The sequence below is a fragment of the Pezoporus wallicus genome, unplaced genomic scaffold (genome assembly GCF_028554395.1).
Source record: "Pezoporus wallicus isolate ANWC-B61680 ecotype Strahan unplaced genomic scaffold, APGP_CSIRO_Pwel_v1 contig_16, whole genome shotgun sequence".
Classification (NCBI taxonomy): Eukaryota; Metazoa; Chordata; class Aves; order Psittaciformes; family Psittacidae; genus Pezoporus; species Pezoporus wallicus.
Genome location: NW_026641478.1, coordinates 2,452,023 through 2,477,092, shown reverse-complemented (window position 1 = coordinate 2,477,092; position 25,070 = coordinate 2,452,023). Strand labels below are relative to the sequence as shown.

Below are 25,070 nucleotides of genomic sequence, written 5' to 3'. Positions count from 1 at the left end.
TGGTCATGGTTGTCTCATCTGACCTTGCACTGAGTGCCGTCCTAATGCCTCCCTCCATCTGCCTATCAGTTTTTCTTTCTTACTGTAGTTACAGTGAAGTCATTCTGTCGTGTTGGGAGTGTTAGATTTGAATTTGTGTTGGTTTTTTTTTTCTGTGCCTCTTCCAAATGAACAATTGTGACAGCAAAATGGTTTGATAATTATCCCTTTTTGCTACATGTGAAAGCTCCAAATGTTTCAGGAAATTATGGGCGGTTTTTGATCTAAAGTTCTGGTATGTTCCATCCCATTTAACAAAACAAAACAAAACAACATATGTGCAGAGTTGAGTTTTGCTAGATTTTGACAGACTCTGATTTCTCCAGTAAAAGCTTGAGTGTAAGCAAGCCAGTTGTTCTTAATTACTATATTGGCAGTACTACTTAGTGCTTTATTTGGTGAGTGATACTGTTTGCATGTACTCAGATAGTAAATAAGCAGAGATTTTAATAGATTACAAAGGGAAATATATCCAGAAGTGGATGTGGGGTTTTGTTGTTTTGTTGTTTTTTCTTTCCGAAATGAAAATTTAAAAAGTACAACTATGTGGATTTAAATTATTAAGCCAAACATCCTGTTGGTGAAGATTTGGGAGGATGGTGCTTTCAGGGAAGTAATAGAAATTCCAGAGATGAATGAACTGTATCCTGGGGCAGCACAACTGGCTTTGGGCTAACCTATGCAGGAAACCTTTGGCAAACCAAGGGACCACTGGGTCCTAGACCGGTGCTCCTGGCTGCAAATTTAAGCTTGAAATTCAGGACACTCAGTTCTAACCACTCAGGTCTGTGGACCTACCTTTGGGACTTAAAAACTACACTTGGCAGAGTGCTAATGAGCAGTATGCATAAATTAGCAAGGTGACTGTAGTGGGCCATTGTTAATCATCCCTTGATTCTTAGCATTATAGGAGACACAGTCAGGAGGGATGCACCAGCTTCAGAGACAGCAGCTAGACAGATCTGCTCTGCTTCTTTGCGAGGCTTGCTTTGTAGCCTGAGTGTGCTTCCAAGTGACAAAAGAAATTATAGGGTTGATAGTGTAAAAAATAAATACACTAGCTAACAACCAGGCCACAGAAATGTCCTTTAGCACTAAATAGGACAAGGAATGTCATGTGGATGAAACACACAGAAACTGCTGTGTGTTTCTATGGCATCTACAAGAAATCCCTCTGGTGACTGGGTGATGTTTCTGTGTGAATGGAAATGAAGTTCCATCCCTCTTCCCTGAGACATTTTTGAATCAGAGGAAAAAGTGTGCTAATCTGAAAATTCCTATTTAACCAGCTGTGAAAAAGGGTTCATTCAACTACAGTACTATATGGCAATGGATTGTCATTCTTCCATCGGGTAGCATTGTTTCTAAGTATTCATCTAAGTAATTCTTGTGAATGAAGCTGAATAAAATTTATTTCGTAACGCCTGCAAACATGAAATCTTGCCTGTTGCTAGAGTTTAGGGAATAGTTGGTTCAAAATCTGACAGTTGCAAAGCTTCTTCAGCTTTGTATGTTTTTATCCTTTTCTGAACAAAACATTCAATGTCAGTTGGAAATACCAGAATAATTTCCCTCACATAACTGAATACTTGACATCCCAAAGGGAAACATCCGCCCTTGAGCCAGTGGGAAAGCATTTCTTATCATTAGAATGCATTGTGTTATGTTGTTAAAAATCTGAAGAGGCAACTTTATTTAAATCTTACCCAGTTTAAATCCTCACATGAGAACTTTCTTATAAAGTGATAGTATAACAAGCCAAGTCCTCAGTCTGATTTTGCCTTCGCAGGGCAGGATCATGCATAGGGTGAAATTTTGACCCTGTATTTTGTCAGCAAGAAGTCATTAGGATTTTGTTCTTGCCTTTATGAAGAAGAATATTGTCATCCTAAAGACATCTGTGGATTTTCCTGAACAGAGAATAGCCACAGTGAGGACCACATGTTTGTTCAAGTGGGAAGGAGCATGACAGCAAGCCCACACAGCCACCTTGAGGCAGTGAAGCCCTGAGGAGTGGAGCTGCTTGACCACCAGCCTAATCAGTGCTCTTGAAATAGTGTTATGGGGTATTTATTGTGAGGAATACTGTACTCTGAGTGCAAATGGAGCAATTTCTGATATGATAAACAAATCTGTTAAAGATGTATTTCCTTAGATTTCTTAGTACAAAATGTACCTTATTGCTGTATGCAGTCTTCCTGCAGAAGAGATTTGCTCTTAATCAGACTTTAATCTGCCCTTGAGCACTTGAGAACATAAATGCAGTGCTTTGTTGGTGAGAAAATGTTCAGAGGACCAATTCATGAAAACCATGATACTCTGGTTTCCTCCTTCTGTTGGGAGATCGTATGTCTGACTCCACTGAAGACAATGGCAGCTTTGCCATTGCCTTTTCCAAGGGCCAGGTCCGAGTAGGTTATCTTTCTGACTGATGGACTGGTGTAATGATAAACAAGAATTTGTTAAAATTTGCCTTTTTGGTATGTGTAAGAAGAAGGTAAATGCTCTGTTGCCTAATGAATTACAAGTAGAAAGACTCTACCTACCTGCAGTTACTCAGAGTGCAGAGTGAGAATTTGCTGGATGGAAATTAAGCTGATTTCAGTTATGGAGAGAAGAGGTGTTTGTCCACATGGACTAATCAATCTGTACAAGGCCAATAAAAAAGAGATGGTAACTCTTCTAGCTTGTAGGTAGTAGTCATGGGTTTCTGTTCCTCAGAAATTATATGGCCAAGTGATTTCTACAACTTTCAGGGATGCTTTCTATCCTAGTGTACAGATTAAAAGAAATCTTTCAGAAATTAGCAAATACAGTGAAACTGCAGCTGCATAAATTTCTTCCTATGTAGGTATCTTACTCAGTGACAAAACCTGGCCCTGTAGTTCTCTATAAAGGCAGTTCCAAGTTGGGGTAGCAGGTCTGGGGGAAGAGGGAGGGAAAATAAAGGGCAGGAGACGAAAAGAAATGGCAGTCTCTGGGAAAGAAGGCCAAGGAGCTGGAGCTGGTGAAGCCTAGAACATTGCTTGGTTTTCAGGAGTGACTATATTATAAATAAGTGTGGAAAATCAGAGATGCAAGGAGAGATAGTGGGGTTTCTTCAATTCTCATATTGCAGTAGTGTATTAGTAGTCTGTTCATGGATTTAGACCTCACAGTACTTATTTTGCTTTACAATAATAGCACAGCAAAAAAGGTGTAGTAAGTGTGTAATGTAAATGAAGAGATACTTCATCGACATGCATGACTGTAAAGCCAGGTACAAGTTAGCATGTTGAATAGAAAAGCTAGCTTCTTGCATAACATAAATACATGAGGATTCCTTGTTGTTAGCAAAAATGCTGGGTAACACAATCTGTGTGGCCTCTGGGTTGTAGCGACAATGTTGGTTTATTCTTATGTTTTCTCGTGTTCTTTTATAAAAGATTCCTTTCAATAGGAGAGGGTGCTCTTAAAGAAAAAACAAAACTAAACAAAAACATAAATCTCAAACTATCGATCGGAAAGTAGTTTTAGAAAAAGAAACCCAAATCCCTGAAGTATGATCTTGTGCTGAGGAACTATTTTTGTCCCAAGTTGAATTAAAGTTATTTAGCTCCTTTCCTCCTATCCAGATCAATCTTGTTTTATCTCTGCAATAGATTAATTCTTTACAATATGTATTCTCAGACAGGAGCTTGTAGATAGAGGGGTGTGGGGCATACAAAATGCCCATGGTTTTTGAGATGACGCTCTGTTGGGAGCAACAGTTTGTCTTTACGTATGTATATCCTCCAAAGTGTACACTTCATTGAAGAACAGAATCATAGAATGGTTTTGGTTGGAAGGGTTCTTAAAGCTCATCCAGTACCAACCCCCCTGCCATGGGCCGGGACACCTTCCTCTGTAGCAGCTTGCTCCAAGCCCCATCCAGCCTGGCCTTGAACACTTCCAGGGATGGGGCATGCACAGCTTCTTTGGGCAACTTTTTCTAGGGCCTCACCAGCCTCCCAGTGAAGAATTTCTTCCTAATATCTGATCTAAGTCAACACTCTTTCAGTTTAAAGCCCTTTGTTCTAATCCCTTGTAAAAAGTCCCTCTCCAGATTTCTTGTAGGCCCCCTTTAGGTACTGGAAGCTTATGGAATCAATGGAGTCAACTATTTAGTAGTTATTGTAATCTGCTTGATGACACAGAGTATGACAGATGATCACCCATAATTACATTATACATGGGTATCCAGGGTAATCAGATATTTAACTTACCAATAATAAGCCTTCTGAACAGGAAAGAAGAAAAGGTTATTCACTCAAGCTTCAGTCCCAGTGGATACCATGTCCTCATTTAATGTCACTGACCTGGCAAGACATTACACAACAAATTTGTCAGCTAAGGATACAGAAAAGAGCATTTTTAATCACTGCCGTGATCAGTTCCACATTTGTTAGTCAGACCAACAAGAGGAGGTGGATGCACAGGCGAAAATCATCATTGTACTAACTACTACTGGGACTGACTACTGTGCTGCACAGGTATGAGAAATGAGAATTAGAGATACGAGAAGCAAGCGAAATCTGGAGAGCAAGGTACAGCATGCTGGGAGTCCTGCACTAGAACACAGAGTGTCTGTGCTGTTTCTACAAGTAACCAGAACAAAGGCGAAAGACGTGAATATGCACATGCTTATCTAATTTCCGTATTAGAAATTTCAGCTCAGCCCATGTCTCCAACAAAGTAGTCTTTATTCCCTTTTTTAATTTCTTCTGCCAAGAATACCAGTATTGCTGTAGCTTCTTTGCATATGTGTTGCCAGAAAAACATGAAGAAAAAGCATGAATTGGAAAGGTAAAAAGCATGGCCCTGTGTTCTTAAAGCTGGGTTGGAGGTGCTCAGTTACCCAATTTTCTGCTCTGTTTAGGAGGGAACAAAAAAGAACAGACTTGGCATTGATGCAGCCTCCGTCTGGAAGGAGTGCTAGGATGACTGGTGCATTAGAGAGCCTGTGAATGATCACTGCTGTTCTGCCAGCTCTGAAAGGAGCGAACGAAGTAAGATGCTCTTTCTCTGCTAAACCAGGTTCAGCTCCAGGGCCTGAACTAGTATGTATCAAATATGTTTGGCATACAGGATTTCAGGAACTATTCCTGGTTTTGGGAGGACATACAGTGCTTTGTCTTCAGATCCAAAAAAGCTTAGCTTGTGCACTTCATTCCACCTGCAAATTCATTGTGAAGATGCATTTTCCCCACTGCTTGAGATTTCTTTATTTTCCTAGATTTCGTCTTCAGCTTGGAAGATCATTGAGGTAAAGCACAGTAAGCTAATTTTTTCTTTTACAGAAAGAAACTCAGGCTTAGCTCATGATCTTTCGTTATAATATGCATATAAGTGTATTTATGAATATAAACATTCATGTATGAACTGTTTAGAAAAAGCAAGCATTCGTTACAAACTCCCTCTAGAACATGAGTGTGGCTGAGCACTGGAACATGTTGGCCAGAGAGATGCTTTTTTTTCCATCCTTGAATATTTTCAGACTTCAGAAGAATGAGGCCATGAACATTCTGATACTACTCTGAAGTTAAACCTGCTGAGCAGAAAGTGGATAGGTCCCTTCCCAGATGAGTTTTTCTGTTACTCTTTATTCCATGTAATGCAGCACGTTACAAAAAGAGGTGTTGACGTGAGCTTCAGCGCCCAGAGCAGTCTGCGCTCTGTTCAGCCATTCCAGTGAGCTAGACTTGTCGATGCTGCAGCTCTGCATCTTCTGTATGTGGAACTCGTGAGAAAAAAAATATCTCCTAAGCAGATTTAAATGACTGCTGTCATTTGTCACCTCAAAATCTATGGCAAAATCTAGGGACAAGTGTCTCACCTTTTGTGAGTCCATCTATCCAAACCAAGGAAAAGACAGGACACAGTGAAGCAGAGCCGTGTTTCATATTACCAGAAGTATTTTGTCCATGTGTAAAACATCATAGCTTTACTGTCAAATGCTTCTAAAACTTTTGCAGGTAGAAACAAGCTCTGTCCATCCTGCTCTGTTAGAAGTGTGAAATTAAACTTTGTTAAACAGCAGCCTAGTAATTCAGTGGGGGTGTCACTGGTCCAGGAGCTGCTGTTGCCCATGCCTGGCTAAGGCTGGATGTAGTTGTGCAGGAATAAGGCTGGCCCAGGCTGTGGTTCTTACATCAGGGTCTGCGGGTGCTGCAGGTTTTCATATAGCCATAAACTTCCCCAAAACCAGGAATAAGCATTTTAATTATGTAGGCAATATAATTAACGCATGCAAGATATTTAACATGTACTTCCTTTGGGCTTTTTTGCACAATAACTCTCCAGGGTAAAATTTCCTTGCGTAAAAATACATGGAAAGTTCTGGTGTGGGTTTTTTTTAAGCGTCATCTCAGAGTTTATCATAGGGTTGATTTATCAGTTTTCTGTACTAGAAGTGTGCTTTGCAGTCCCAGTCCTCCAGATCTGGGTGCATGTTGTAGGATTTTCTGGTGCAGCTTCCTTTACTTGGAAACCCAGCACAGGAATAATATGGAAGAGAAGAATGGGGCATGTACTTGGGTCTCCTCTCAGTGTGGAGCTTGGATACATACCCAGGATAGGTTTACACTAGAATCTGGAAAGTGCTCCAGGATCCCACAGCACAAACATGGATCAGGCAACTGTCTCTGTCTCATGTCTCAGCTTAACACAGCTGATAACAGAGGTGATGGATAATTTTGGTAAGGTGTGCTATGGTTGACAAGGCTTTTTCTAGTGGATCCCAAAGCTCTTTTCCTCTGCCAGAAATTTGTTTCATGTATAGTCATGCTTTCAGTTTCACCACAGCCAGAGAGAACTTGTAACACACTCAGGTATCACAAGGCAGTTCAACAGTTCAAGTAACTTCAGCATGTCTGAGTGGGAATAAATGCTGTGGGTAAAGTCATAGTTAGAGACGTGCAGGGCATTTCATTTGCTGACTGCCTATGACTGGGACGTTAAGAGCACAAGATCTGCTGTACAGAGCCAGAGCAAAGGACCCTGTTGCCCATGGCTCTGCCTTCAGCATCAAACATCTAGGGCAGAGCACAGGGCAAACTTACCATGCTCCTACTCCCCATCTGCTCCCAGTGTGATTTCCCACCATCTCCAGCTGAGGCACTTTCTGAACAAAATGTATTCAAATCATCTCTTATCTGCGTCTTGTTTACCCATGTGATTTTCTCACTTAATGCGTGTACTGTTTGTATGCGCTGCCAAATTCTTCCTTTCTTTCTCAACAAAAAGTATAATTTCCAGTATAACATCACCTTAAAGCACACTAATTGTAGTAACTACCGCTATTAAAAAAGTAGTACATATTTTCTTTTTATGATCACCCTAAGTGCTGCTTGATATGTTTTACTGTCTAACATTCTAAAGCAGATGTTTGCTTTTCATGAAACATTAATTAGAATCTAAGAATCAAAGAGGAGAAAAATACATATGTATGTATGCATGTGCATCTGTTTGTCTGTGAACAGGAGATAGTACAAACTTTGTATTAAAAAAAGCAGTGAGCAAATATTTGAGATGAAGACTGTGTCAGGAGATTACACTGATATTTAAGCATATTAAAGAAAAAAAAACCCTACTATGTTTTTATATAGTATGATTTTGACATCCCACTACTAGGTGAAGTTTTATAAACGGTAATGAAAAATATCCTATTTCTTCACGGTTTAATATGTAGTGTAGGATACATTCACCAATATCCTGAGTAGGAGGGGAACATTATACCAACTGTCAGGAAATGAAATTATGTTTTGTGAAAAGCTACTACAAAATAAAGTAATTGAAAGCTGGAAACTGGGAAATGCGGTTCAGTTTCCCTTCTCAAAAACACATGGAGTACCCATGCCATGCCTGTTAGCGTCTGAAACTTGAAGGTCTTAACAGAAAGAGGATATCTTAAGTGAGATGAGCTCCCTGAATGAGAGGTATGCTGCTATGCCAGAGGAGCCAGGCAAAGACATTGGGATGGTGGAGCTGCTCCATGAACTTCATCCAGAGGAGGGCTGACAGCTGCCGTGGGTTTGCATGAGCATGCTGCTTGATGTGAGTGTGCTGCTTGATGTGCTTGGGGGGCCCTGTCCCACCACTGAATCCAAAAGCCAAGATGTAAAAAATAATGCAGAAAGCTTGACTTGTCCCCATAGCTATATGTTTAAGAACTTTAGTTTCTGTAAATGCAAAGCAGCCAAAACCCCACAATGTTTCTTTCTGCAGCCTCTGTTCCCTTTGAATGCCTACCAAATGCAAGAGTTACAAGGATGTTCTTCCACTTCTCATTACCATCTGAATGTAGACATATTATATTCTAATTTTCTGCTTTTATTTCATTTGCCTGCAGTTTTAATTACTATGACTGACAAGGTTGGCCCAGAAGCTTTTCATGTCTCATAAACTAAAGATTCATAGTGCTAAATTTACACACTGTATATTTGAATCTTGTATATTTATATATTCTTTTCCTTTCTAAACAAAACCTGTGTATATCTGGATGTCCAAAACTGGCCTGAGAGTGAGACATGAATGTTGGTTCTATTCTGTATTGCCAGGGCACATCGTCACCTCCTAAGTATTTAGCATGGTAATATCTCCCAATTTTTGTTTTCAGCCTATGTATTCGCGTGTTTATTTTTTGTGTGTTACATGCACAAGTATCACAAGAAGAGGCTTCATTGTGGAGTGAAAGGTGGATTTTCCAGTTGTTCCTTGTGTTGCTTGCTTTTATCTGTGTTCTTGATTTCTTCATACAAATCCTTTATTTCCATGGAAGTTGTGGCATTGGTGATAATCACAGCTAGTTGACATTGAAAGTTGTTATGACACTTCTGTAACCCCTTGACCACAGTTTCCCATCCTCTCCCACGTGTCAGCAGGTACTTCGTAGACTTCACTATTTAGGGAATGAAACCAGCAAAAGGAAGCAAGCTGCTTGAGTTTGGGTTTTCTGGGGCAGAGTTGAGTTTTTGTCAGTGTGGGTCCCTGAACTGGCTTGCTGCAGGATCAGACAAATGCTAGTGCCTACACAAGGGAAAGTAACTGGAGCAGCACTGGCCTGGTATGCCGTCTTAGCCATCACATTCTTCAACAGTCCAGAGCCTGAGAAACGCAAAAGGGATGCAGCTTATGTTATGCCCACTGTGGGGGCCACGCGCTGGCTAGGCTGAGCAGATGCTGCATGGGGCTGAGCCAGGTCTGGTTCTCCTTCTCATAGTAGCCAGAGTGAAGGGGGTACTGCTGATGTGTGCCTGGATCTCACCCCAAAATAAAATCAGCTTCTGTCTTCAGCAGCCATGGCCTATAGTTAAGGTGCTGTCATGTATCTCTTGTTTAACTACAGGACCCAACTAGGGAGGAGGGTAAAGCAGTCTGAATGCTGTATGGTATGGTGAAGGGGACTTGGGATACATGCTGGTCTATACCTGTTGGCTATGTGTCAGTATGTTTTCCATGAGGTCTTTTGCAAGGCAGGCAGGAGTCATAGCCACACAGTCTGAGCTCATAGCAGAGGGACCAAGGAAGAGTAAAGGTGGTAATCACAAGGATAAAAATGTGACATCAGCCAGCTCTTCTCTGGCTTGGTGGGAGGCCATCAGCAGCAGGAGGCTCATACTTTGGTGGACGCAGGTAACACTACTTGTTTGCCACAGGGTGAAAGCACACAAACAGGTTGCTTCTGGAGAGAAGCCAGTGTGCAGTGATTTGTCACCCCATACATGGCATGTTGGTGTATTGTAGCACTGAAGACAGTTCAAGGCTTTAGTAAACCATTGTCCTCCCCAGGCAGTTCTGCTCTGTGTATCGCTCGGAAAGCACAGAACTGGTATAAAAATGCCTGCTACATGTGTTTTTAGCAGTGTTACTGAGTATGCCAGGGGCCTTTCACAGACCGTGTGTAGAACAGAGGAGAAACTTGTAGGAGTCTGTGGGCAGCATTGATAGAAAGAAAAAGTAATCCTGCATTACCGGGGTTATAATCGCTGTTGCATGCAGCGCAGATCACATTCAGCAGAACTTGATGGCCATCTACTGGTGAAGCCCCAGTCTTTGTTTCACTTTGCAGACTTATTTTTTGGTCAGAGAGACAAGTGCCTGGCCATGTGTGAGTTGCAGAGATGTATGTTTTCACTTGTAGCTGGAAATAACACAGATGAAGTTCTGTAAGTCACCCTAAATGCTTACACTGAACAGTACTCACTACAGATGTTGCAGCTGCTTCTGGAAGCAGCCAACAGCCTCCTATGATTTCTGTTAGTATAACAGCTTCTGCCCTAACATAGAAATTACACTGGTTTTAAAAATAATGAACTGCAAATAAATAAAGATAAAGCTGACAGGCCAGAACCGTTTTTACTTTGTTAATCTCTCAAACTTGATGTGTCAGCAGTAATTTGATACATCCTGCAGTTTCTCTGGGGTGTTACCTGTAGTATCAGTCCTGTTGCTAAACCCCACCTTAAGCCTTAAAGGCTCCCTTAGTTCTTGGCCAATAACAGGAGCACTGGCAGCTCCTCATCTGGGCATTGTGGCTGCTCTCAGCTGCTGATGTGTTTCCAGGTCTTCACTCTGGGTAGCCGGTGAGGGCCACTTGGAATCAAGGGAGGCTGCTATGGTATGGTTTGTGTGGTTGTCTAGGTTTTTTTCAGTTACTTATTTTACATGGTTTTAAACCACATGTGAGTCTCTTCTGCTGGCTAGTTTGTCATGTAGCCTGCAGTGCTGTGAAGGGAAGGCATGCGGTTACATTTTCTGGTTCCAGCTCACAGTACCCCCCTCCTCAGCACACTGAGGAGGTGATGCCTGTGAATCCACTCGGGGTTGATGGCAATGCACATCATCTTCTGTGGCTTATTCGATTATTTTCCATGGCATGGCATAGATACAATGCTTTTAGAAAGAGGGAGCAATCCAGATAAAAAGAAGCAGCACTGATCATGTGCCACCTTCTTGGCACTGCTTTATGCCACCCTCTCCTGTATAAAATCCTGGGAAAGCACAGAGCAGTTCCCAGCAATGAGGTCACCTTCTTGTACGTGACAAAGAGCTTTTTACAAGGTGCTGACTCTTCTCAAGCTTCATTTTGTCTTGGGGCTGGGAATTACAGCAGCAAGCTTGATCCTCCTCCCATGTAAACGAGCTGTACCATCCAGGATCTGAACACCCTGTTACAAAATAGGCTTTTAAGACAGCTCATAAATCACATGCAAGAAAAATTGTGCACAAATATTTACTTTTAAAGATAAAGATTTTTCTGGTCTAGAACCCTGGATTTTGTGCCTTCGGTATTGAGCTTTAAGATTTGATTTACATGTTTGCTTTTTATTTTAGATGTTTAAAGAAACAGCTAGAGTAGCAAGACCATTCTCAGTGAATCATCTGACCCAAGACTGTTATTTGCCCAGATGCTTAAATTACTAAGTCGTTTCTGTGACAGCTAAACATATCCATATTCCTGTCACATTTTAAAGTGCTGATGTGTCTTACTCTCCTGGGGACTACTTTTTGCTAGTTAATGTTAATATTATGGCACTCTGTCCATTTCTTTCTCCACTTCAGAAATTCCTCTCACACCCGTTAACACACATCGTTATTAGAGACAAAAATAATTAATCTGGAAAATCTCTTTGCCTGAAGGTGAAATAAGAATATACATTAAGTATTAACAGAGAGAGGGCTGTCAGAAAGAGGGTACTCCATCTTTTCTAAAATAATGCTTTAAGTTAGGGTCATACTGTAAAAATATTTAAACAAAAAGAAAAATGCATGATTTCAAGTGCCATTAGTTCAAGGCTTAAAAATTTATATGCAGAGAATTGGAACATCAGTCAAATCATATGCAAGTCAAATGGTGCAAGATGCTTTATGCAAAGTTTTAACCCAGTATAAATAGTCCTCAGCAAATTCTGGAGATGTCTATAAGTGCAGTTTATGCCAAAACAGCTATAGCTATAGCAGCAGCAGCTATTGTAACGGAAGGTTGGAGACTGGTGTTGACACAGGAGCTTCTCAGCAGATACATTGACACTGGTGCCTCTTTCAAATATCTTTCTTAGTATCTCAGCTTTCCCCAAGCTTTGTGCTTACTTCTTTCTGTGATCACTTTCTTTTCCTCCCATTCATTTTCCTTTGACAGTCACAAATTCTTTCAGGAGAACTGGGAACTTTCATCTGAAGAGTTTAAAAGAGCTAGCTGACTGATGAATCTCTAGATCATTTACCTTGAATGTCAATAAACCCAAGAATGCAGGGGAAGCCCCAGAAACTTGATGAAGACCAGTGTTGTTCCAGCGCTTAAAGTAGCTAAACAGGCTAGTATAACTGTAGGTGAACGTGACTGCTGTGGAGTATATCCATGATGGGGTTGATAAGGAGATCGATTAATAATGATTTATAGCTGCATAATATAATTCATGGAAGTCAGTGAGGGTTTGGATCTTGGCATACCAGCTTGGTAACAGTTTATGACACAAGTTTATCTAACCAAGGCAAGTACACTGTTGTAGCAGGCTTCCTTCAGGTATCAGACTTGATACACACAGTAGTTAGAAACCTAAGCAACGTGACTTCAACATGATATTTTTAAATGCTTAAAACTGTGATAACTGATAGGCCTTAGGACACTGCTATAAATGGAGCATCTTTGATGAGCATTCACGTTTCTGTGGAGATTGTCCTTTGGACCTTTGCTAATAAACTTTTTATTTACAGTTGTCTGAAAGGAAATAAAATTCATTGACTTGCAGGTGATAGATTGAGAATTGTTAAATAAGGAAATGGAATGAGGGGTGATCTAGATTTGTTGGCAATCTGTATGGAAGCAAATAACAGGTGTTTGGCCAAATGTGAGGATCAGTGGTCCAGAGCTGGGTACTGGAAACACTTTTACATAAAAGGTTTCCAGATTTTTATCTATTTAAACCTGTCAAAGAGGAATTATGGAGGCTATATATAAAGATGTTTAGAAAGCATGGTTCAGTGAGCTTGGATCTAGACACATAAAATAGAAAACAAGTTCAAGATAAAGTCAGGCTACTTCACTATTGGAGTAGTATTTCAAGCATCATGGTATTTTCTCAGCAGTAAGCGCATCTAAATCAAGACTTGAATTATTGAATAAGCTCTAGTTCAAGCACAAATTGTTTCAAGTATGTGCTGTGGACTACATGGTAGAAACAGAAAAAGTTAACTGTGAAGGTCACTTCTGGCACAGTGATATGTTACAGCCAATCTTTTGGGACACAAGATATACACCACGCTCTTGCTTCATTGTTTTGTTTCTGTTCTGGTTTTTAGTTCAATTTCACCGTTCAGTATTGAGAGCACAAGGCGTCAGAGGAGGTCTGAGTCTCCAGACTCCAGGAAGCGGCGCATCCATCGGTGTGACTTTGAGGGATGCAACAAAGTATACACAAAAAGCTCCCACCTGAAGGCTCACCGGAGGACGCACACAGGTAAGACTTTGCTGTCACTGTGTACCATGGTTAAGACAAGCAGATTCCTTCCTGACTAATTTGGGGCCTATTGAACTCATCATCCTACACTGAGAGCCAAAGGAGTGTACCTGAATAACAGAAATGTCTATTCTGGTGCAAATCAAGAGAGTGCTTTTGAACTGAACTTCTCTGTCATCCCCACTTCTCAGGACAAGAGCGGTGTCAGCACAAACCGGACTCCTTTCAGATGAAACTAAACAGAAAAGTGGCCTTCAGTGACACACCTACTGTGCTTCAACAGACAATGGGTGGTGATTGCTAGGGACCAGCCAGAGTTGGTCCAAAGAAAACCCTCAAGAAGAGCATACAGTGTGGCCATAGTTCTTTTCTTTTTTTTTTTTTTCACTCTAAAGACCTACTGCTAATGAGCTGCTACTTGCTTTTATAGCTGTAGCCCTTGAGTGCTAAGTGCCACTAAATGCCTTCAGTTCAATTCAAATGTAAACTTGAATGCCTCAGTATCTTTTTTCTGGAGGCAGCAGAGGCACCTACCGCATACTGCAGAAGGAAGTCAGGCACTTTATGAGAATAGGTTGCACTAGGTCCCTACAACAGAGATGCAGGAGAGGTGCCTACGTGAGCTGGGTCCCATTTAGTGATGGTAATACTTAACACTGAATCAATACCTGGTGTCCTTATTAACTTTAAAGGTTGTTACTAGTCTACATGACAGGCATGTAAGGGTAGCTGAAGCAGTGATGTGTAATCGTTGTAATTTTATTGTGTATGAATTCAGGAGCAGTGATTTGAAGTCATCAAGAACTATTTAAGAGAGCATTGCTCAGATGGCTAGAAAGGCAGTAGACAGAACACTCCGAGCCTCAGTGCTGTTCCTTACTCTGCTGCTGATTTGCTTAAATTAAATTTATTGATCCCTCTACTCCTAATGTTCTTCAGCGTTCTAGTAGCTCCTTGGAGAAAAAATCATATTTGTCCAGCATGTAGCCCAATGTTGTTCTCTGCTGAGAATCTGCTGGCACTTGCTGTGGTGTGATGTACTCTAAAGAGTATGAGATACTGTTTTAAAAAACTAAGTGATGGCTTCTCCATTTCAAATGAGGCCATTTCTCCATCATTCTTTCCAATATGTCTTTTGGTTGGCTGGACTTTTGTTGAGAGGAATACTGAACAAGGCTCATCTTAATGCCCCCTACTAAATCAATTTCTGTAAGGTAAGAGTTCCTTCCTTAAACAGCAGAAATGTTCTGGTGATCTGGGAATTTCATTACATTTCGCTTCAGGCCAATTATTCTAGTCTCTTCATGCCTTCCCGTTAATGCTTGTATCTTCTCCTCTCTCCTGATTTATCATGTCTTGTCTTAATTCTTTTTCCTTCTTCCTTTCTTTTCCCCATCTTCAGTGTGGTCTTCAATCCCCTACCCTTTTACGTTGTTCACTGTCATTCCTGTTTTACTTCTTTTATCCCAATCTAACCCTGCTCTGTCCCTTTCCTTCCCCCTTCCCTGATTTCTAAGTGATTTTCCTGTTCTTGCCTGTGTCATCCTTTGAGCATTATATGGCTGTAGCGGATTAGAAGGCAGAGAGCCCAGCAAAGGCATGAAAACAGTAGACTGTTTGGTTTGAACCAAAAATACTACTACGTATTTATGTCACAGGGAAGTCACTGTTTTCTACCCTGCAAGACTGGTGACCAGCTCAGGACTATAAGCAAGCATCGTGTTAAGGAGCTGAGTTACAAAACTAGATGTGAACAACCTCAGGAAAGTCACACCCAAGTTAGCCCAGAAATACAGAAGGCTCTTCTCTACTGTGACTTTTAAAACACCAAGAATCTCATTTGTTAATTCATTAGGGACCTTATGGCAGATCAGAACTTGCAAGTAATGCACCCAGATAAGTGTTAGATCATCTGCACCTCTGAATCTCAGGCTGTACTCTTAGGGTGTCCAAAACTAAGCACTGAAGGCTTGAAATGGTGTTGATAATTACAGGTTTTGCAGCTATAACTCTCCAGCAGCGTGAAGGGAGTTTCTGTACCTGCCATAATCATAGGATCCATCTCCCCAACCTTGGTTCCCTGGCAGCTGGGTGTCTAGGCTGTGCTATCTGTCTGGGATCTCTGGGTAGTCAGAAAAGAAGGATTGGCACCTCTGGGGCACGTAATTCCCTCTTCAGGTAGGCCCAGGGATTGGCTTGCAAAGGTGCTTTTCTTTCACTGCTGAATATAGAGGAAGACCAGATACCTACCAGGCTGTTAGCTGGCTGAAACAAATCCCCACCCCAAAAGGCATCTGCCTGAAATATTTTGCAGTCATTTTGGATGTTGGTTTATTCCTTCAGGGAGAAAAGAAATATAACGTTAAATAAAAAACTTCATTAAATGGTCATTTGTTAACTGCTTAATATTGCCATGTCTTCATGCCTGCAGCAAGTAAAGTATAGTCTAGAGAAAAGGTGAGCACTGAATTTAGCCAGTGGAACCAGTGACAAAATCTGTATCATGCAGTTAAAATTAAATGTTATACAGAACACTTCTCAGGTCTCGGTAAGAAGTTGGCGGATTTCAGACTTACATTTAGCATTGGCCATGAGCATACTCTTACATATTAATCTCATCTTACTTTTTTTATCTTGCCCTTTACTTTTGCTTCAGGCAAAAGAAGTTAATTATTCACTTATGACCCACAGTAATTAGTGCCATTTTGGGTAAGTATAAATGAAGTATGACAGCTATGCACACAAGGGTGAGCAAGTTTCAGTAGGAAGCTTTCTGAGAAAAGATCACAGAAACTCAGGATTGTGTAATATAGACTTTTTTTATTTTAGGCAGGCTGATCTTGCTGGCAATTGTTTACCAAAGCAAAATGTGCTTGAGAACTTTTCTTCTTACTATTTACTATATATGCATAGCCACTGAAACTTTCACAGTTGTTTGGATACAGGAGGAAAAATAATCACGGAATCATAGAACGGTTAGAGTTGAAAGGGGCTTAAAGCTCATCTCATTCCAACCCCCCTGCCATGGGCCAGGGACACCTTCCGCTAGACCAGGTTGCTCAAAGCCCCATCCAACACTGAACACTCCCAGGGATGGGGCAGCCACAGCTTCTGTGGGCAACTGATGCCAGTGTCTCACCACCGTCACCGTCACAATGAAGAATTTCTTCCTGATGTCTAATCTATGTCTGTCCTCTTTCAGTTCAAAGCCATTCCCCCTTGTCTACGTGTCCTTGTAAAAGACAAGGACTACATGTAAAAAGTCACTCTCCAGATTTCTTGTAGGCCCAGTTTTGGTAGTGGAAGGCTGCTATAATGTCTCCCTGGAGCCTTCTCTTCTCCAGGCTGACCAATCCCAACTCTTTCAGCCTGTCTCCATAGGAGAGGTGCTCCAGCCCTCTGATCATCTTTGTCTCATGAGAGCAGAGTAGATAGGGAGAATCATCTTGACCTGCTTGATCTTGCTTCTTCTGGTGCAGCCCAGTATATGGTTGGCTTTCTGGGCTGTGAACACACACGGCCAGCTCATATGGAGCTTCTCATCAGCCAACACTCCCAAGTCCTCTGCAGGGCTGCTCTCAATCCAGTCTCCCCACAGCTTGGTACTTTGCTTTTTATTTTTTAAACAAGTAGTATTTTGACAGGATGAATAGCTTGGTTGGTTGGAAGGTATATGCTTTTTTATTCTTAATTAAAAATGGAAACAAAATATCATAGAAGGTTAACTTTTCATTCTCGTTGAGTAACTCCTAGGTTTTTTTAAGTATGCTGTGCCCTGACTCCGCAATACTTTTCTCACTGGTATCCTTGAAACTTAGTGTACTGGTGTGGTGTCGTGGTTTAAACCCAGTCAGGTAATTCGTTCACTCACCCCCCCCTTCTTTCCCTCCCCCTACTCCCGGAGGGACGGAGAGGAGAATCGAAAAGAATGCAACTCCCACGGGTTGAGATAAGAACAGTTTAGTAACTAAGGTATAACACAAATCACTACTGCTACCACCAATAATAATAATGATAAAGGAAATAACAAGGGAAGAGAATACAACACCTCAGCACCAACCGACCGATCACTCGCCCCCCAAGCCCGACCAAGCTCCGACCGATACCTCCTCCAACCCTGCAGTCCCACAGCCCTTCCGGCTCACTCCCAGTTACATCCTGGGCATGACGTGCTGTGGTATGGAATACTTCTTTGGTCAGTTTGGGTCAGGTGTCCTGTCTCTGCTTCCTCCTGGCTTCCCCTCCCCCTGGCAGAGCATGAGGCTCACAAAGTCCTTGGCCAAACCAAAACATCCTTGTTATCAGCTCTGTTCCCGAGCTGAAATCAAAACGCAGCACTGCACCAGCTACCAAGAAGGAGAAACATGATTGCTACTGCTGAACCCAGGACATGTGGGCATGGAGTCCACTGGGGGGCGAGCTTGAATTACATATAGCCTCTCCAAGTAGAACTGCAAGTGAAACCTGTACTCCTTAGAGCAGTTCATAAATCACAAGCATCGGTATTAAATTTCTCTTTCTAGTATCAGCTTCTTGTTGTTGTTTTGCCAAATCGTCAGATAAAGCTATCGGGAGGTATCGGGTGTGATGGAGAGCCTTCGGGGCTTGCAGGCAATCTCGCAGCTCAGGTTTATCTACTCGTTCCGCAAGGAGAAACTGTGAGAAACTGGCTCACTGGAGTTGTGTTGAGTTAGTTTCTGCTTCAGTGAACTTAAAGAAAATTACTAATGCGTGACTACAAATGAGTAATCTTGAAACATAGGAAAACCAGCAACCCTGGGTTGCATTGTTGGTCTCTATATGTCTGTGTTGTGCTCAGCATAGGTGCTTGGTGTCAGCCCCAAGAATGAGGAGAGCTGTAACTGATGTTCCCTGTGAAGTCTGTGCCCCTGCAGTCCTGGTGGGACTCACCTTCTTCAGTTTGCTGCTTTCACTTTGAAGATGGAGAGGGAAACCAGGATAGTGCTATTTTAAAATATGTAATGGCTATTTCAGGCCCTTTAGGTAGTATTAAAGTTGCCGTTAACACTTTCAGCAGGACAGCTGGGCATTGCAGACTAATATTGGTTCCTTCCACTGTGTTTCATTTTTTTTCCCCATAAAAATTTCATTCTAAAAATACTTAACTTTATATTAATGAATTGCTGTTTCCGGTTCTGTTAGCCCTGGTTGTGAAAGATCTAAAGATCTCTGTTCCATCTGAAGAGAAATGATGAAAACTGATATATTTTATATAAATCAAAAAGTCAGATCATGCCTTCTCTTGAGAGGGTGATATGGATTATAAAAAGTAGACTTTAATAATTGATCAGTGAAGTTGGTGAAACTGGAAATCATGGGTCTGTAGAAACTGTAAAATGCATTAAATCCATTATTTTGGCAAAAAGCAGGCAGATATTTTCATGCCATAAAATCGAGGACATACATCTTGGCCTCCTCTCTAGTTGGCTGGACATTCCTGAAATGTCAATGTAAAGCTGCAAAGCAGTCAAAAATGTTTGCCATTTCCCTGAAGAATTTCACCTGACTTGTCATTATTTTTCAGCCATCTGTAACTATAATGGAAATAAGTTTGTAAGCTAGACAGTAGGACAAAGCTCATACCATTTATCAAGTTGAATGCAAGGAATTTAAGTCTCTGGTGAATTAATACACTTCATTATAACCTCAATCAGCATAATAGTTGTAGATAAAGTGTGTGTGTGGAAAGAGGAGAGGACAGAGTGAGAGAAGAGGGAAAAAAGATAACGAGCATCCAGAACCTTTTGGGCTACTTTCTGTAACAGTACAAAGGAGACATTAGGAAGTGAAAACACCTTTGGGACAGGTAACAGTGATCATATGAAAAACAGACAAACCCTTTTTTATTAATACTGATTTCAGGTGCCTTGTTTTAATGCATTGAAAAAATAAAAGTGTCATTGTCAAAAGATGGCAGGTTCTGGCTGCCAACAGAGACACTGCAGAGACCCACTGGCTGCTGGCTGTGGGTGATGTCCCTGGGCACACGCCTTATGGTGCAACTGGTCATGTACAAACTGTGCCATTGCCTGAACGTGTGGCTAAAAACTACTTTCACTTTTCATCCACAGGCTACTTAGTCTGCAAATCCAAGTGTGCAGTATTCTGTTTAAGCTGAGTGGCGATCCTATTGTTACCAAAGCTAACCTTTGCATACCACAATCAGGTTTTCATAGACATCATCTGTCTCCTCTTCAACAGGGAGCACATGTAAATTTCAGGTGTATGATGTAAATTGAAGATCAAATTATGCTGTCAGTTAGGAGCCCTGGTAAAGAGCACAGAGACTTGGAATGTGGAATAGTACACATGGAGGGGATTTAAAGATCTTTTTTCTAAGCATGCAGAGTACACTGGGTGGTGTGAATGTGTCCCATGGGGGTGCTGAGCATGGGGACTGTGACCTGAGAAATCTAACTAACTACAGGGGCAATTAAAGGGAAATCTGATTCATCTTGGATTTCACATCTGAAGTTCCCCACAGGTAAATCCATTTCTAGCTCATTGTGGTTACCAGTATCACATGGAGAGAAGCCTAGGGAGTTTAGGATGAATCATCCTAAAGAAGTCCATAAAGAAAGAAATGCCTGCTTTAAGGTTATGTGGGACATAATTTTACAGCATCTAATACAGAAGAGATTGCTTCCCGTCTCACACTTCCGTAGGATTTTCTTTTACTGTAGGAGTAATCAGTTTCCTGTATTTCTGTGCAACCTTATTTCAGGTTACAAATCTCTGAAACATGGCAGAGTGGCTTTCTGGGGTCAATAGCAACAAAAGCCTGGACTTTCCAGTTGGTGTGAAGTGGGAATCGATTTAGTCCATGAGTGTTGGCATCATAAAGCTACCGCCATGGTTTTGTTTCTGCCTTGGAGGAGTAGAAGAGGGCAAGGGCTGTAACCAGAGCAGCTTCTGTGGGACTCAGATACAGGACTGCAACTGCTCGTTTCCATCCATGAGCCCCAGGCAGCACCAGGTCTGAATCGCTCTTCTCAATGCCATTGCTTCGGAGGATGCAACTGCTTTGTTAGGCACTTAGAGGCAGGCAAGTATAGCCCCCAGGCCAAATGAATAGTTTTGTGTTTGGTCCTTTGTCCTTGATCGACACCTATATCATTCCTGAGAGATGAGAGCAAATACCTTTGCCACAGACGTAATGAAGCCTATTTGTCCGTGTCAGGTGGTCTTCAGAAGCGGAGGCAGTAAACATCTCAGAAGTTAACAGTTTTGTACCTGAGAAAATGACAGCACTTCCTCCACAAAATGTTCCTTTATAGCTGGGTTGAGACACCACCGTAGAAGAGTGAGGGCTAGTGGGTACATGGGTGTTTTATTTAGTCTGTGCTTTTTCAAACATTGCATTCCTCTCATTCACTGTTGCTCCATATATTATTTTAATACGAAAGGGCCCCATCATTACTCTTTGTTCACATTTTCCTTTGAGCAAGTTGAGCAGACTTAAAAAGTCAGAACCACCAAAAAAGTAATTTTTGCTCTGTAGGTTTTAAAACGCCATTAATTACCTGTTGTTTTCTTAAGGTCTGTTACTGCCTTTTGCTACCTATAAGTTCCAGAGAGATATTTACAGGTTTGTAATCCCTTCTTTAGGTAAATATTGGGAGGAAGCGACATTTTTTAAATAATCCTTCTGGATTTGACTTGAACTGTGTAGATTTTTGGCCTACTTTAAAATGAATGCCTCTTTGTCACCTGCCCTACACACTCACTCTTCAAAAGCCCAGCTTTTTTTTCTCAGGTCCTACGTGCTTCCTAGGTCCTTATCCCAGAGCTCCCCCTCCTCCACATAAATCTGTCAGATGAAAAAGCTGCAACAGCAGGTTCACATGCTGTTCCAGAAATGGGGAATTTAAATAAACAAAGCCAATTTTTAAATTAATTTGCTTTAAGTAAAATAGGAGGTTCTGTTTGTATTGGGTGATGCTTTTATTTTTTAAGAGATACTTTCTTTTAGTGTTTAAAGTTTACTGCCAGTTTCAATAAACAGTAGAGTTTTCCTATGTAGAAACCATACATTTCATGGAAGTTTTCACTTCTGTCTTTTCTGCTCTTTCTTTATGAAGTTTCTATTTAGAAGATAAATAGAGTATTTCAGAAATGGGGCTGCTGAAGCCTCAGCCGAAGCCTCAGCCTATTCCCATTGATGTGGCAGGATTCACATTTCAGGACAGAAGTATATTTAAAAGCAGAAGTCTGATGGTGCAGTACGTACCAGGGTACGCAGGCAGGCTCACCAGTGCCACCACAGCCTAGTAAAGAGATGTAGAAATGGGACGCTCTGGGTGAAGTGAGATCGTTATCTGAGTCCAGCTACTTTCAGGCAGGTGTCCATACCACAAGGAGCTTGTACATCCAGTTCTCTTCCAATAGCCGCTCTGTGGAAAGTTAAATGATTTCATTTCTGGCGCATTTTGTGAGCTCTGAATTCACCTTACACACGGGGAGTCATTCCTCTGCATTGTAGGTCTGATGCTGTGCCGATATGGAAGAGTGCCCATGTGGTTATTCCAAGGAACTTTGATGGGAAAGCAAGTCTAATTGCATCTGTGATTACTTTCAGTCTCTAGGTTATGAAAAATATTTCCAACAGTGCCCCTTGACTTTGTAAATACGGGGTGCATATGTGTTTTGTCTGTGTGTGGCACAAGGGAATAATGATAATTTCATTATGTAGAATAGAGTTTTCTCTAAGCAAGCCATTTAGTACTTAATATTCTACCTCCAAAGAACTGCAGTTCATCTAAGGTCTCCAGCACGATTGTGGTCTACCATGTGTAGCCCTGTAGTGGCATGAAGGCGAGAAAGACCTCTTTACTGTTCCCTCCAAAATGCTTTCCCAGATGTTGCACCCAGAGCTGGAGGAGTAAATACACAATACAGGGTTTCCAAGGATGTTAACTCTTGCAGCCCACTCAGTCCCCAGCAGAGGGACCAGGGTAGCAACTTGCTCCTGAAATGCCTGTTACTTGATGAGATGCCACTTTTGGTTAAGTGTGTCTGGAGTCACTTGTGCCCACCCAGTCCTTTTCCTTTTTTGTGCCCAGCCTTCAATTCGAAGCACAGTTGTTGAGAGTGGTGCATGCTCAGAACTGCAAGTAAGCTTCACAAAAGCATTTGTTTTAACGTTTTGTTGAGGTTTTCTTTTTTTCTGCTTTCTTTTCTACATGGCTAAAAGGAAGCGAGGTAGAACCTGAAAGCTAGTGTTTTCAATCTTCTCTTTTTGCAAATATGTAAGTAGAAAACTGGGAAAATGCTACAAAACCTTCTTAGTTTGTGGGAAAGTAAAAAGATGACACCTTTAGGTAGGTGTAGGATGAGGGGTTATTTTCTGGGCTTCAGTGGGTTTTGTTCACATAGGAAATGAAATGTAGTGGGATCTTGGTCACATTATCCCTCTGCTTGAGAATGACTTCTAGCACATTGCAAACAACAAATAATCGGTTGTATAAAACTGTGTGAGACAGAGCACATCCCTTGGAGCCTTTTTGTTGTTTCTCTTAGGTTTTATTTATTTAATTATTTGGGAGCTAGTTTGTTGTTTTGGTTTTTTACACGTAGTGGAAGGTTTAACTTTAATGCTGGGAAGCATCAGTACTGCTCTTGGTGAGCATGGTGGAACAATCCCTGGAGCATCCAGGAGTGACGGTAGCAGAATCCTAGGCAGATGGAGTAGGAAGTGTCACTTGTTTGTGTCTCCCTTCAGTTCACAGTGATGGAAGTGTGTTTTATTTGCGGGGGCAGACTGAAACCCAGGCTTGCAGCACGACAGTGAAAGAGATAAAACAGTGTTCAGGTCTGCTGGCACCCTCTGTGCAATTGCTTGCTGACGGAAGCATGGATCTGTTGCTTCACCTATCCCAGATATCTTTGTGAGTGCAGGCTGCGCTGTAAAAGGCAAAATCTCAGCCTTCCTCACATCACTGGAAATTTGATAGACCCATGTGTTTGCTGTGGCTGGAGAGAAGGAGAAAACTTCATGCCATTTTCCACTACATATATATGTACAAAAAATATATCTGTTAAGTGTATATATGTGCACTTAATGTATACCTAAATATTTATATGGGTGCCACATCATGCAGGAAAAACTTATCAGGAAGGGTAATAAAATGCTATTTGTCATCTACTGTTGGGATGTGGTCTGGCTCCTGGACTCAGGTGCACAGGAAGAGGCCTTTGACATTTCCAAAAAAAATATTTTTTCTGGTTTTATAGGAATTAAAAATTTCACATCAGCAATGCTCTTTGAAATTCATGTAACTAATCCTTGTAATAGAATCATAGAATGGTTTAGGTTGGAAGGGACCTTAAAGATTGTTCTAACTCCCCTGCCATGGGCAGGGATACCTTCCGCTAGACCAGGTTGCTGAAAGCCCCATCCATCCTGGCCTTGAACAGTTTTGGGGTTGGGGCATCCCCAGTTTCTCTGGGCAACCCATTCCAGTGTCTCACCACCCTCATGGTAAAGAATCCTGTTGTAATACCTAATCTTAGTCTCCCCTCTTTCATCTTAAAGGCGTTCCTCCTTGTCTCATCACTACATGCCCTTGTAAAAAGGTTCTTTCCAGATTCCTTGTAGGCCTCCTTTAGGTATTGTCCTAGAGCATTAATTCATTTCTGTCTCACGTAGTTCTAGCTGTGTCCCACTGTGGGGCTGAGTATCTGTGCAGAAGCCCAGTAAATAGAAAACATGGAAGAGAAATTGCAATCCCCGTTTCTTTCTTGTGTGTGTGGTGACAGAATGGGGCTGTCACCACACACGTGATGTACTGGGTTTGCCTTATTAAATGATGGAGAATTTAATTTTCTGAGTCTGATGACAAAGGCTTTTTTTGCTGGTGTTTTTATTAAAATAGTGGCAAACTGAGGCAGTAGTATACCTAGAGGGGCATGTAGAACAATATCAGGAGGAAAGAGGTAAGTTTTCTGAACTTGTACTGGTCTTGTAGAGTGAGGGAGGAGAAGGGCCAGGGTGGCAAACAGGACCCAAGCTCAGCAGTGCAGTGAAATGAAAAGATAATTCTTTTGGTGTGGTATAGGAAAAGGATTCACACCTGAATTATTCAGAAGTTGAACTTGTAAATAATCAGTTCAAGAGATGCCAAAAGGGTGGTAATCAAGTTCTGTCTCTTGTTTTAGAGTGGTGGGTGTCACTGTATTTTTGAAGAAATTGTTTTGTTCCCAGTTTCCACATGAAGAAACCATGTCCCTGCGCTTTGCCTAACTCAGGCTAAGAACAAGGAAAAAACCTGTATTTCAAGACATGTTACAGGCAGCACAATATGTTCCTGTTCTGCTCGTAGAAATTGTTTTGCCAGACTTGCTCAACTGATACGAAACTTTAATCTCTTCCCAGAAAGATACTTCATTTGCATATTTTGACAATGCTGAAACACAAACATCAAATTCATTATGTTCACCAAAGAGATACAGTGAATCAGTAACTAGGAAACAGAGATCCCAAATGACATTTAAATAATTAGGTGGATTTTTGTGTCAAAATTATTGAAAATATTT

The 25,070-nt window shown here is 41.4% G+C and overlaps 1 protein-coding gene across 5 annotated transcripts in view; it reads left to right on the top strand.

Annotated features, from left to right (window-relative positions):
• The window catches only part of KLF12 (KLF transcription factor 12), a 258,883-nt gene that overhangs the window by 223,117 nt on the left and 10,696 nt on the right, over positions 1-25,070 (top strand). For all 5 annotated transcript variants that reach the window (XM_057424023.1, XM_057424024.1, XM_057424025.1 and 2 more), the window contains one exon: positions 13,357-13,514. In XM_057424023.1, the coding sequence (XP_057280006.1) occupies positions 13,357-13,514 (158 nt within the window). The remainder of the gene's footprint in view (positions 1-13,356; positions 13,515-25,070) is intronic.